The sequence below is a fragment of the Athene noctua genome, chromosome 12, assembly GCF_965140245.1.
Source record: "Athene noctua chromosome 12, bAthNoc1.hap1.1, whole genome shotgun sequence".
NCBI classification, from domain to species: Eukaryota; Metazoa; Chordata; class Aves; order Strigiformes; family Strigidae; genus Athene; species Athene noctua.
In genome coordinates, this window is record NC_134048.1 from 7853482 (window position 1) to 7868191 (window position 14710).

Genomic DNA, 14710 nt, shown 5'->3' on the forward strand with positions numbered 1-14710 from the left:
GAACCTTCCTGGGTAAATAGGTGGCCCTAACTATTTTAAATGCACAAGGTCATCTATATGTGACAACACATACATTGGCACATATTGGCCCTGAACCTTGGCAAAACTATTCCCTAATTCTCTTTACCAACACTCTAACATGGAGGTTCAGACCGGAAAAACCTTCATGTGGAGTAGGCAGGGATTTCAGGAAGCAACTACAGACTCTGGGCTTTCCTTTAATATCTCCAACCCTTTGCAACAATAAGAGTTTTCAAGAAATGAAAGGCCATCGACTGCTGCCTCCCAAAACTGAAAACATCTGCTGCTGTTTAATAGCATCACCAAACTTAAGCAAGAAGTGTTGCTATTCCACTAGCTTTCACTCTCAACAGAAGTCCAGTGATTGGGGTAAAATGAGAAGTTCAGTCAGCTCCATCTGAAATAACCTTGAAAAAACCTCCTTACGCCACCAGGCCAGTAGGAAGAATACAACACACAAATATTGAAGAGTGGGACAGGTTATCGGGCATCTAAACATCCTTAGTGCAATCACAAAGCTTCTGGGTTGAAAGGCAAGGAGAAGTGAAAAAAACAATTTTCCTCCAAGACAGTTTGAGGGAGGGCAGAGGTTCCCCTAAACCCGGTGGAAAGAACCCAAGGACAGCACACCCATTGGAACCCTGATACCCATCTCTAACCCTCATATCTGATGAATATCATCCCAGGCACTCTGTTGGTACAATTTCTGATTCACACTGATGTTGAACAGGCAGCGGCTAGCACTAACATTTTAGGACACCATTCTTCTTTTCTCTTTGGTCATGAGCACAGCAGCTTACACCACAGACACACCTCCTGTGTTAAGCAAGCAACTGGGACTACTCTCCGGCATGTTTACCGAACGGTATGTACTGGTGCATACCTGAAAGATCATGCTTGCTGTTAAAACTACAAATGACAAATTTCTTCACCTAGCTCAGTACGGTTTGATCTCCCGTCACACCGTATCCAAGTCCTGAATTATCTAATTTCAAACAAAACTACAAAAAGCTACATGGGCTTCCTTTTACACAAGGAAAAACACTTCCCCCACCTGGTCACTGTGTTACAGCTTTTAACCCAAAATTCTTGCTTACAAGATACCTTGATTCTTTTCTCTTACACCATACTACAGGTACAGTAACAGTTAAATCACAATATTTCTTCAGATTACTTAACCACAGATGATTTCCCAAAATGCTCTAACATCCACAGGCTTCCCAGGAGTACCCTGAAGACTAGTATACCTTTAAAAGCTACAAGGTAGAAGTGCTCTGACATACAGTTGCTTTAATCAAGATTTTAGGCATCTGAGCATCACTCAAGTCTGCTTTATAGGAGAGTGAGATGCCACCAGGTGCCAGTGACTTCCTACTGGCAAAGTCCGATGGCTCCTCTTACCAACAGCCCATCTGCAGGACTGGTGTCATGTGTCACAAGAGCTGGAAAAGCACCAGCCCCACTGGCTTCACCAGCCCAAGGCCAGCTGAGGCCCCACCTTCCCCCCACTGCCCCCCCTCCCTGCTGCTGACTGACACCCTGCTGCGTGCCCACACCCAGGCCCGCTTCCCTAGCAGCCTATGACACCAACCTCAGTGAGCAGGACTACAAACCTGACACCATTGTTGTCACAAAAACAATGGGCAAGCCCATGCCCTGAAGCTAGATGGTATCCCTGCTCATGTTTATTTCCACTAAATTAAGCCAGAATGAAAGATTTAGGGAAGGTTTAAAAACCTGTGTATCCTATCTTTAGCTACCAGTTGTTGCTCCCTCAATAAACTGATCAGATATTAGAAAGGCACAGTCCCACTCACAAGCAACTAGGTTCAGTGAGCCCTAACACATACATCTTCCTCCACATCCCTCAAACTTGCAGTTTTGCAGCCACGTTTCCCAACATCTATTGCTTTTTGCTGAGTAAAAGACAGCATATGTAAGCACAGCACTCAGAGCACTGTAGCAAATATGCAAACCTCTTAGCTGCAGCAATTTTAAAGATGACTTGTAAAAGACTAGGCTTACAAATATTTAAACTTAAAATATGCTGATAAAGTTCAATGATCAGTGTGTAAATCCAAGTTCACTACTGCAGAGAGTAGTTATCTTATGACTTGAGCTGATCAGAAATTCCCCATCAGCTGGTTTTCAGAGATAGTGGTAATTAGTTGAAAAAGAAACTTTTTTCCTGTATGTCAGAGCAGGGCTTCAACTCATACAAGCACACGGTCCCCCAACTGATGGGTAAGTGTTATGTCACATAGATGTTCTAGTGTTGGACCAATAAATGCTTCAAAACCTTGAGGATTTTCAGGAGGAGTGTCCAGTACAGTTTGTTTTCTTGGTAGAACTGCTGGAAGATGACTCAGATGCAAAGCTTGTCAGGGCCATGTGTATTCAGGTGTATTTCTATGTGCACAACAAATATGTCATGTGATACGACTTATCAGTATGTGTTTGAATATTCTCCTTTAACAGCAGTGAGTAGGTAATAGTTCTGTGACAGCTCAGTACACATACATAAGGCACCCATTTAGTCGTTTCTGTAATCTTTGAATTCCTAACCAAGGACATAGGAGAATTGTTATAAGCCAGTATTAGGCCTATTAGATTTCTCCCTTGTCTTCATTCTTTGTAACAAAATAAAAATGCCAGGAAAGCATTCCTAATTTAAGCTTGTACTGACTTTCATGAAGGTTAAAAAACACACCTTGAAACAACTGTGTTACTAGACCTTTTCAATCACATTACTGAAACAGAAGACCCAAAATGAGTTCCAAAGCCCTGGCTGGCAGCAGGTTGCATTTGTGTACAGTACACACAAGCATTATTCCTGGAATGCAGATCACTCCCTGAAGTCTTGTAAAATTGGACAATCATCCACTTCTGCGCTTAAGGAAACCTCTAAGTAGAACTGGAGATAAGACAAAGTACTGACATCCCACCAACAATGGAAGCTCCTTCAAGGAACTGATTGCTGGGGCAAGGGAAGAAAGGAAAACAAATTCAGAAATTACACTAGCTGCCCCACAAGGAGAACACTCACTGTCAGATAGGGGAGGTATGTAAAATTTACCAACCACAAAACGCATATTCAGATTGCTTGAATTTCCAGCTCGTCGGATGGATTTTTTTGAGTTGCCGTGTCTGGGAACTTCAGCTAACAGAGCATTAAATGTAAAATTCAGAAACTTATGATTTCAACAGCAATCCCATAGCTTCCTGCGTGCCCAGGCTGCTGTACCCTGGTTTACTGTAACTGCCTCAAGCATGGAACTAGAACATGCTAGGACAGAGTGCTGCTTGGAAAATGACCTGGGTCTTGAACAGTAGCCTGATTTCTGCTTCTCTTACTTTTTAAAGTGAGCAATATACGGAAAGAGCTCCTCAGAACAAGTAGGAGCAAGAGGAGATTGCTAGCAAGCTGGAGGCAGACGGGGCAATCAGAAACGCACCCTGAAGTCCGTGACCTCTAATCCCCACGCTCACCAAGGCCACAGAGCTGCCTGCGGAGGTGAGCCACGATGCAGGACAGGAGCCACCGACACCTCTGACCCTGTTCTCTCAATCCCTCCCTGCTCCACCGAGCCCCGCCACTGCCGTGGGCTGCACCGGGTGGGCTCCCCACCCCGGCACGGTTCAGGTGGCGGCTCCGATCCCAGCTGCACCACACTCACGCGTTACGGGCAGCGCACAACGCTGCGCTGCAAGATGTCTGGAGAGGGGAAAGGAGGGGGGTAGGAAGATGAGAGGACAAAACAATAAAAAAACCTCACCGCCCCCCCTCCGCCCCTCACCTCCCCAGCAGCAGGCAGGCGCCCAGAGCCCTGCCAGCGCCGCGGGGAACGGAGCGCCCGTCCTGCCCTGCCGCCGAGCCGGGCTGGAGCCGAGCGGCGGCAGCAGTTACCGGCCGGGCAACTCGGGAGCGAGGCGGGAGCGCGCCGAGGAGCCGCGCCGGGCTGCAGACACACCTCCGACCGCGGCCGCCCCCCCGCCCCCGGGAGGGGGAGAGCAGGGCCCCGGCGCGGCGCCCCCCGCCCCGCCCGGCCCCGGCGCCCACCTGTCGCGGGGGTCGACCCAGCTGGTGGTGCGGCTGCCGTGGTCGATGTAGTACACCTTCCCGTCGTAGTCCCGCGCCTCCTCCCAGCCCTCGGGCAGCGGCAGCTCCTTCCGCGGCATCGTCCCCACCGCCGGCCGCGCTGCCCCATCCACCGCTCCGCTCCGGGGCGGCGGCAGGGGCCGGCCGCGGGGCAGGGCCGGGCCGGGCCGGGCCTCCCCTGCCGAGGGCAACGAGGAGCGGTGCGGGGGCCGCGCCGGCCCAGCCGCGCAGGGAGGCGCCGCCGCCGCCGGGCAGCTTCACATGCCGGCCCCGCGGCGGGGGCGGGGCGCGGGGCCGGCCGAGGCGGGCAGGGCCGGGGCGGGGCGGGGCGGGGGCGGTCCGGGGAGGGCAGCGGGCGAGCCCACGGTCAGCCCTGCGGCGCGGGGAGCCCCGGCCCGCCCGGCCCCTCTCGCCTCCACTTCCTGCTCCGCCGGCGGCCGCCACGGCGGCCCCGCCAGTCCCGGGGCGGCTCCGCCCCCGCGGCCCCGCCCCCTCAGCCCCGCCCCCAGCGGCGCCCCGGGCGGGGGGCGCCGGATCTCAACCGCCCCGCCCCGCGCGCGCCAGAGCGCCCCCTGCCGGCGGGGAGGGTGGGGCATCCGCGGCGAGGCGGGGCTGAGGCGCCCCCCAGGGAGCGCGGGGGACGCTCGGCGTCCCGGGGCGCCGGCACCCGCACGGACAGGCGCATGAGCGTGTGTCCTGGGGGGCATCCCCCGGCTGTGAGGTGTCCCAGGACCGCAGGTGCGCTGCCCTCTGGGCCGTGCAGGACCGGGGGCTCCCCGCAGGCCTTGCCGCCCCCGGGCCCTGTGTGCCGGCAGCAGCAGCCAACGGAGCGGCCCAGGCGGTCCCGCCGCGGTGACACTGGTGACTTTTCCATTTACACGGCCTCAAGAGTGAAAGCTTTTTGTGGCTGGGTGTGTAGACAGAGACAGACTGTCACCAGAGGTAGGGTTATAAAACTCAGTTAGGGTGGCACAAGGAATTCCAGGTACAAGCTGTGGGCGATGGTGTCTGCGCGGCATGGCAGTTACCCGTCCCACAGCCGCTGCGGCCAGTGCCTGAGCATGGCCCCGCCACAGCTGCAGTGCCCTGTGAAGGAACTAGGAGGATATGCCCTCCCTGGTGTTCTGCCCCCAGATTTCTGAAATTTAGGCTTGAACAGACGGCCCATGACAAAATGCCACAATCAAAGCTCATGCAGGGGCATGAGATCAGGCCATGAGCTAACGCTGGTGACCTGCCCACCGTGGCCATGAGGGGGGTGCTGTGTGAGGTAGTGCTTTTTTCCCCGGGGAGCACCAGGCAATGCCGGTTTCCTGCTGTCAAGGGTGGGGGAAAAGCAAGAAGTTTTGTAGAGCTCCAGCTATTCAAACAGCAGAATGGAGCGGGAATCCCTGCCAAGCACAGGGGTGGAAAAGGAAACTGGAGGATGGGAAGAGGGGAGCCCTGAAGGGCTGGAGAGGAAAAGTGAAAGCGAGAAAGACAATTAGAAATAACATCTCATTTTTGTGCCAGATTTTGAGGGTAAGATAACTTCTTTCAGGCTTTCTGACAACCTGCTGCGACTCAGAACTGCTAATTCTCTAGAGGCCGAAGCAGAATGCAGTAGCAGTTGGCTGATGAAGTGGTTGAGCAGGGAAGAAAATGAAGACAAGTAAAACTGAAAGTGAGGCATTTGGAAAATAGCCTGATTTAACCCCATTTTATCCAAAGCCAAACTTGGGTGGGGGTGGCCACTAAATGCATTGCTTTTATGAACAGCACTATACCCAAGGCTTTTAAACTAAGAATAAAGCAAGAATAAAGGAATAAACGCTGTATCTGTCCACAACCCTAAATGAAGCTTGTGGTTTCTTTCAGCAGCGAAGACTCGGAGCAGTGGGAGCAGTGCCGCTCCAGCGAGCAGACACCAGGACCGCCGGGAGTCCTGGGCCGACGCCAGTGGTGTGCAGTGGATTTCTGTGGGGCACTGGGCTAGACACTGCGGCCATCATTTTCTCTTTACTGCTTTTAATTTCGCAGATAATGGTGTTTTTTGCTTTGTAAAACACTCAGCAAAGTACTTAAGATGTTTAAAAGGGGGAACTGTAACAGAAAAAAAATCAGCAGCAACTATTGTTTTTAAATATTACAAAAGAAGCAAGTAACAAAGTGATAACAAATTAACGTGCATTTTCATGTTCCTGTATTTGTGATCTTATGTTCAAGCACAAAGATACTTCCAAAAGGCATGTTTCATTTTAAAGTGTTTTTTCAAATTTTCAGAACATGTGTAGATCATACAGAGAAAGGCTATATGTAAGGAAGCTGACCTTTTCTTTTCCAGGTGTCATCAACTGTGTTTATGAAGAAAGTAACTGTGTCATTTTTTTAAACATAAATGCTTTTGAAATAAATACCTTAGAAAATATTTGCAGGTAACTGACTCAAGTCGAAAGATCTTATTTTTCCACTCTTTATTTTTTAACTTGGAAAAAAAAAACCCTCTCATTGAACCACATGAATTTATGAATGCAATCAGGAATGTGCATATGGTAACTTACTCCCTTTTACCACTTACACTCACAACAAAAGAATTCATCGTTATCAGAGTCTGTTTGAACTGTAAAGCAATAAACAAACAGGTGATTGTTTTCTCATGAGCAAAGAAAGGGAATTTTGTTCATAGGTAAGCTCTTACCTATGTGAAAAGGAAGAACAGAGCTGAGAACAAAGTCTGCAGAAACCTCTTTTTTTTCCGCCCTGGGGTCAATGTTTCCAGCATGACCTCATGTGCTGCAGACTGCCGTCCCATCCAGCTTTGCAGAGTCCACAACGGCCTGGGTAACAAATTATTCAGTTACAAGAGCAGCCATTTTCTGTTGGTAATTTCTGTTTCAGAGAAGCCGGTTGCCGGCTGCTTGGGGTTTTTTTTCCTAAGACATTCAGAAGTCTGTATTTTGTACTCAACACTTAAAACTCTATTCTTAATTGACAGTGAATAAAAACCCACAAATGTCAAAAGCTACTAGAGCACAATATTGTTCTCTTACCCAATATCTTCAGGTGACTGAACTGAAATAGGAGGAAAAAGGGGTTTAAATTCAATTGCCAGGGAACAATTACATTTACCTGAAATACCACATTTTGGTTAAAACCTCCAGTGTTGTTCAACTTGAAACAATCATACAGTTTCTGTGGAGGGTTACCTTGTCCTTCTAGAAACCCTCTTCCCCACCCTGCCCACCCGCAAACTGTGTGTCATTTTTTTTTCAATTTTCAAATGGCATTTTAATTTTTTTAAAAAGGCAAAACCAGTTTTGGAAAGACGGTTAATTTTGGCATTAACCCAAAGCCTTCCTGCTGTCAGAAGCCATTTCCAGCCTGGCGGGAAGAGCAGAGGTGCCCAGGAGGCAGGGAAGAGCGCACACAACCTATTGTACTTTCCAGGCCCAACATGAAAGGAACTTTCTGTAAACATTGGCAAAGCCACTTCATTGTTTTCTTTCAAACTGCTCCTTAAAAGACCCATTGCTGGAGTTCTTAAAAAAAAAAAAAAAAAAAAAAAAAGGCAGCTGACATCGGAAGAGCCGTCCTGTTGCTCTGGCAGGTATTGGCTACATCTTGCCCAGTGCCCTGCCGGTCCCTGCACTCCCTGTTCCAGACGAAGCATCTGTTGTTTTGTACTGTATGCACGCAGTGTTTGGTACAGTGCTTCCTCACACAGCGTTGTGTAGCCTGGTGAGATGTGAGGAATGGTGAGATTTTCAGGATTGCCTAGCAAGGTAACTATTACACAGGACCCTGTGGGCCCGCTGGGCTTCCCACTACCCTGGGAAGTCTGCTGGCTGGGTTTCTGCTGTGTTTTGGCCTCTTGCAGGAGGGTCATAAGAAGTCCCTGGGTAGTTTGTGAAACAAGATGCTGCAGAATCATAGAATCGTTTAGGTTGGAAAAGATCATCAAGTCCAACCGTTAGCCAAACACTGCCAAGTCCACCAGCATGTCCCCATTTAACTATGTCCTAACTGGGCACTGTCTGAAACAAAGCATTTCACCTGGCACTTGCTCTTTAGGAAATGTGCTGATCACTCTCTGTAAAGTGCATCAACGCAGGGAGATGCTACTCTGGTCATGTTTGCTACCTGGGCACATCCTTGTGATCCAACAAAGCTACTTAACTCTTTGACTTTGTTATATGGAAAACAAAGCTCTGGGATAGTTTGTCCCTTTAGGCTATAGTTAAGATCTTAATTTCTGACACTTTTATTTTTAATCCTGTTTCCCACCTCACATTACTGAGGGGCAGAGCTGGGATTTCTCTAGTCCTCCAAAGTGTTTTGGGAGAGCCTGCAACCATCCCGCTGTATTAAAAACAAACTCACTTTTAATCTTTTATTATTCTTTCTGATTTCATACCTTCTTAGGTGTCTATGCAGGAAATAAAACACTAAGGTAGTTGTTAGCAAATATTCTTCAACATACCCGAGGTACTCTAGTGTAAAAAGGCTCTTGTATCTGACTTCCAAGCTCACCGTAGAAGGAGAAGCCTAAAATGTAGACAGGCACCAGTTGCACCAGGTGTAGGGAAACCAGGCTGAGAAAGCTTTGTGGTTCCAAAGGGAGGAGTTCATAGTCCTGTTGGTGGCTGGCTTTGGTGGCAGCACATTAACACAGGGTTAGGAAGCTCCTATTCCTCCAGCTTTTATTTCTGTTCACATCTTTACTGACAGCTCCAGCCACCCTAGCACAGCTGTGCAAAGGAAATATTGCTGCTCCCCTAGACAGACCACCCAGGCCCTGATGCCTCCTTATTTTTCCTTTTTTTGATTATTTTTTCTCTTATCCCATCATCGTGGGTCACAGCATGACCTACCAGCCACCTGCACTTGCACAGTGAAGCAGCCAAAAAACTGACTTAAACCATACAGGCTTCTTCAATAGGCTTGTGTCAAAGCTAGCAGAGAGTGGAAGAGAAAAGCAATCAATAAAGGAATATTAAAAACTAAATAAAATAAAAGGGCAGCTGGATAATAAGTATGGGAAGGTTTAAGACCTGCTCGTCATAAGCCAATCAAACTAAATAAAGGTTTCTGACAAAGAGGAAAGCTTAATACAGTCTTCTGTCAAAGCCTCAGGCAGCAGATTATGTATTCCTCATGTTAAATTTCAAGCTACCTTTGTCATACTGTTTATCACGAACAGCATTAGTAAACATAATGCAGTTCTTTATGCTACCCTAAACATTGAAAAAATTGAGAAAAATCTCCCACATTTGTTTATTAAGTAGTAAATCTATTACTTGCTTTTGTGAGTGCATAGGATAAAATTGTGTATCTAAGGGAAAAGTCAAGAAAGGGGAAAGTCACATGGCAGCTAAAACAAGATTGAAAAGTAAAGGCAAGAGACTCAGGGGATGAGTCTGGGAGCTACAGCCTTAAGAAGGCTCAGCCACTGCAAGCCTTATGAAAATACAAGTGCATTTGCAGGACCAAGCCTGCAGCACTCGGTCCAAATTGACTCCTCCCCAACCTTCAAGCCTTGGCTGCCCCATGCGGCACAGGAGGATGCAGGAGTTCTCAGGCTTGCACTGACCAGATGCTCTTTGAGCTGCAGCTGCATCATTGAATACTTGAAGAACAACCTGCTACAGCTGGAATAATTTCTTTTCCAATCCTTTGCTCTGTGTATTTTTTTCTGGATACTGTGTTTAGAAGTAGCTCACAGTAACCAAGAGCTGTAAGCGAGTGTGTGGTGGGGCCGTTAGCCAGAGCTGTTTATGAAACAGGATGAGATACTGCGGTCTGTAGGACAGTCCCCAGCCACTGCTGAATCAGGGTTCTCCCAAGCCACAGGTCAATATTTACACCAGAGCAAATGTTCAGGCCACCCCTGTCACAGGCAAGGCTGGATCTAACACGGAAGCGTTGTTAACACTCAGAGGCAGGAAAACCCTCTGTCAGCTGAGCTCTGCCTCAGAAGAATGGGATGTGTTGCAGGACACCTGTGAGAGAGACAGTCCTCGTGATTCCTGGGGTTGTCAGGGCTGCCACGAGCATGTCACTCAGCCATGGTTTACTCTGTGTCACCTTCACAATCCTTGGCACTTTGTACACCTGCACCAAAGATCTTTATCTTTCAGCAAACAAGCCTGCAGCAAGGGAATAAATTCCTAACTACGACCTTTGGGTGCTCTCAGATTTTCTTCACCTACAAACAAAACAGGATTTATTTTTTTTTCCCCAAACAATCCTTATTCTGTTGGTTTTTTAGACCCTTGTGTGTCCCATTAGAAGCACTGCAATCTTCCCTTGACATTGCTGAGAAGATTGGACCTCTGTCTTCCCCGAGTGCATGCACATCCTTTGCAACATATACCAGGAGCTGAATGTGTGTTTTCTATCTTGCAATACTTGAGAGCTGCTTGACCTAAACGGGAGACCACCCCAGTGAAGCTGGAGCTGCTCTCACAGTGGAGAGTCTCCGATCCCAGCGTGAGCCCCTGTGCCGATCCCCAGGCGCTTGGCTGCCTCCCGTGGGCATCAGCGGTTCTTGGCAGCTGCCACCCACCCAGGCACTCATCATGGGGCTCTGCTGAGCTCAGCAGGAGCTGAGGCCACAGTGCCAGCGCTGAGCTCCTCAGCAAAGGCACAGGCAGGTCTGCCCTTGGCAGCCAGCCCTGGTGCTGCAGGTAGGAGTTAGGAATGGGGCCAATAACTCAGTCACTCTCAGTTATAAGAAAAAAAAGTTTTAAAATTCCCATGTCATGAAGAACACATATGACAGAAAAGGCAGTTGGTTTGGTATCAATTGCTATTTTTACTGGCCCATTATTTGTTCAGAAGTTAGGGAGACCTCCTCCCATAAACACATTTCTCTTGGTCATGTCATCTCACCAGCCACAGAACTGCCACAGCACTCCACCTTTCTGGCCTGAAAATATGAACTTTTGCATTACTGCCAGTGTGGCTTATGACTCCCAAAGCCAGAGTCACCTACAACCCTGTGTGGGTGTCCTTGCAGCAGCAGAGCAAGGCGGTGGCATGTGCACAGGACGTGTCACAGCCAGAGCTCATCCTTACCAAGTGTGACAAGTGCCTTTCACTATGCAAAAGAAAGGAATAGCCTGCACGTGTGCAGCCTTGTAAAAGGAGATGTGTCCATATGCACCGATACAGTAATTGGTCTTGAGCACTGCAGTGCCATCATCATGCCACATCAAAACGAGCTGGCCACACACCACCACAGACTGGAGCTGCTCAGGCACCACTGGGATGGCAACATGTGCCTGACCCAGGGCAAGAGGAACAAAATATATTTAGTTTTGCCAACATTCTAACCTGGAAGATGTGATTTTCTGTTGGGACTCATTTTACACTATGATAGTGACAACAGGGCACTGCGGGTGGGATTTCTGTTGTCTAGCATGAGGTGCTGCAAAACCTTTGCCTGCCGTTAGCTTTAATGAACAGTTTCAGCAGTCAAGTTGGGGGCAGCAGCAATGAATGGTGAAGGCACAGGTGCCATCATCTCAAAGTGGGAAGCAACCAGGGGAGGGACACCAAGGCTGCTCTCAGGAGCCAGCTGCTGCTCAGCAAGGCGACAGTGGGGCAGGAGCCAAGCACCTCAGCAGTCTGTCCTGCCACCTCGGCAGTCTGTCCAGTGGCACGTCTGCAACTGCCAAGTGCAGGAGCAGCACAGGGGTGTGCCCACCACAGGCTACCATTGCTCTCCGTGGCATGGCAGGTCCCAAAGGGGACAAGAGCACAGTGAAGGGCAAAGTACCGCAAAGGCAGAAGCAAATTCTCCAAGGCTTTCCCTTCTCACCCTTGCACATCTCACTTTCTGAGCAGCGCACTGTTTCAGTCAGACATGAATTTGACAGCCAGAGGCTGGTGAGGTGGTGCTGATAACTGCAGCGCAACAGGGAATTATCCCCTGTACTGTGTGGAGCAGGGGGTGAGAGGCTGAACAATGGTGTTGCTGGATGAATACATGACCACAGCCCTGCAGCCAGAGCTTTGCTTCTGTCCAGCACACAGCAGCCTCACAGCTGCAGCAGCAAAGAAAAAAAAAAAACCCAAAACCCACCTAGTTATTTTACTACATAGATCAGAGACACTAAAGAAACAACTGTCCATTTAAAGCAGCTTAGTTTCACTTAGAAAATACTTAACAAGTGGCTAGGGCTCTAAGGAGCACTTATACCAGGCTTTAGAAATCCAAATGCTGCTCTATAGCTCCTCTCACCCCCATCTGGCTGGACACAGCGCTGAGCTTTACTGGTGCTGTGGCTCTCGATCCACCTTCCCTCTCAGGGGCCCCTGTAGTGCTGAACAGAACACATCTTGTGAAGCCACATGAGGCCTGTGACCACAGGGACAGCAGCATTTGTCTCCTAACAGTGGTGAGCGGGTGGCTCATCTCAGACCAGGTGCCGGTGGCTGAACTGAGGTGGATGCGACAGCCCAGCAACCTGCCTGGATGCCCCTGTCCGGGCTGCGGGGGACATCGGGCAGGAGGGGAGGTGGAGGTGGTCAGCGGGCCTGGTGGGAGCACAAACTACAAAGAAGACCCACTTCCTCAGAAAACAGGCCTAAATTTTAAATTACAGTGAGTTTTGCAGTTATGTTATCTGATGTCAAATATGACCGAGAACAATATTTTTCCTTTACCTGTGTCAAACCTTGCAGGGAGTTGTTACGGAGGCTCTCAAATAAACAACCAACCACCAAAAATTAAAAATTTATTATTAACACAATTAACTAGCTCTCCATAAATTACAGGTTTGAATGCCTGTGAGAGAGAACAGAACAACTTCCTAGGGTTTAACGGCAACCCATAACGCTTTATCACTCACCTGACAAGTGAGGGCTCCCAACCTCGAGGACCTGCTCAGGGCAGCGTCCCACCCAGAGCCCCTCGAGGAGTTTCCTTGGGCAGCGTCCCGACCCCAGGGGAGAGTCCTGACCGCAGCTGTTGCTCCAGGGGACGAGCTCCCAATGGCTCCCCCAGGGGACGCCATTTATGCCCAGGCCGTCCGGCCTGTGCTCAGCAGCGGCTCCCACTGGCCAAAGGCCGCCGTTACTGCGAGGCCCTGAGAGCAAGGGCAGGCAGGAGCTGCCGCCCCTCAGCAGCCAAGCAGCTCTGCTTTCATGGGGCGGGTGCCCCTGCCACAAGAGTAACGGGCCAGTAGAAAGCAGAGCTGTGGTGGGGGACTTGGTGATACAGATGGGGCTGAGATACTCTGTGTCTTCACGGCCTCTGGTCTTTTTTGGTATGATCGGTCTGCCTTCAGCTTGCCCAGGGAGAAAGTCTGGAGCAAGGAAGTCTTATCCTTGGTGGAGCAAGATCAGGTAAGGGAGTAACAAATGGGACATGGACAAGTCCCTGGGACTTGCTGGGGTGCACCAGGGAGAGCTGAGGGAGCTGGGTGATGGCACTGCCGGGCCGTTCCCTGCTATCTCTGAAGGGCCATGGCAATTGAGGGAGGTTCTGGGCAGAGTGGCTGATAAACCAGAGGGTCTTCTGCTGTCCAGGGGGACAGGCTGGAGAAAGGGGCTGATGGGAACCTCATGAATTTCAGCAGAGGGAATTGGAGTCCTGCACGTGGGGAGGAACAACCCTAAGCAGCAGTAGAAACTGGGGCCCACCCAGCTAGAAAGCAGCTTTCCAGAAAAGGAGCTGGGGGACACCAAGTTGACCACGAGTCAGCAATGTGCCTTTGTGGCAAAGCAGGCCAACAGCATTGTTGCATTAGGCCAAGCATCACTAGCAGGTCGAGGAGGTGATCCTTCCCCGCTGCTCAGCACTAGCGAGACACAGCTGGAGTGCTGGGTCTGGTTCTGGGCCGACATGGCCGTACTGGAAAGAGTCCAGCAAAGGGCCATAAAGATGATGAAGGGACTGGAGCATCTGATGTAGGGGGAGAGGCTGAGGGAGCTGGGACTGGTAAGCCTGGAGAAGAGGTGGCTTGGGGGGGGATCTTATCAGTGTGTATGAACATCTGAAGGGAAGAGTAACAACAAGGGAACCAGGGTCGTCTCAGTGGTGCCTAGTGACAGGACAAGGGGCAACAGGCACATGTGGAAATACAGAAAATTCTGGTTAAACGTAAGAAATACTGATTTTACTGTGAGGGTGACTGAGCACTGGAACATGTTGCCCAGAGAGGTTGTGGTCTCCATCCTTGAAGATAATAAACCCCAGATGGACATGGTTCTGAGCCCCCGCTCTTAACAGCAGGTTAGCCTCACCTGTCCTGTGACTCTGTGAAATCTTAAGAAAGGAGCTGGACTCCAAGCTCTCCACCAGCCTCCACCCACACCACCCCTGATTTTTAAGAAGGGCCCTATGCTGTGTCTAGTGTGAAAACTCTCAGCTGTTTTGTCATGGGCTTATTAATGGTCTGCCTTCCCCACCTGAGCAGAGGCCAAGGCAGTAAGATGGGGATGTCTTCAAAAAGATGACTACAGTCCACAGAGGCAAACAGGAATCTGATTTTTATCTCTAGGAAGAACTTTTGATAGATGAAAAAGTCTTGATTTATTAAGAAGAGCCTACTGAGTCACTGACTATTGCTGACCACTAGAAACAAGATAGTTGGATTAGTGATT

The 14710-nt window shown here is 49.6% G+C and overlaps 1 protein-coding gene across 1 annotated transcript in view; it reads right to left on the minus strand.

Annotated features, from left to right (window-relative positions):
- The window catches only part of WWC1 (WW and C2 domain containing 1), a 76716-nt gene extending 72335 nt beyond the window's left edge, over positions 1-4381 (minus strand). Inside the window, exon 1 of the mRNA XM_074915973.1 lies at positions 4082-4381. Within this exon, the coding sequence (XP_074772074.1) occupies positions 4082-4200 (119 nt within the window). The 5' untranslated portion in view covers positions 4201-4381. The remainder of the gene's footprint in view (positions 1-4081) is intronic.
- Between the last annotated feature and the right edge of the window lie 10329 nt (positions 4382-14710).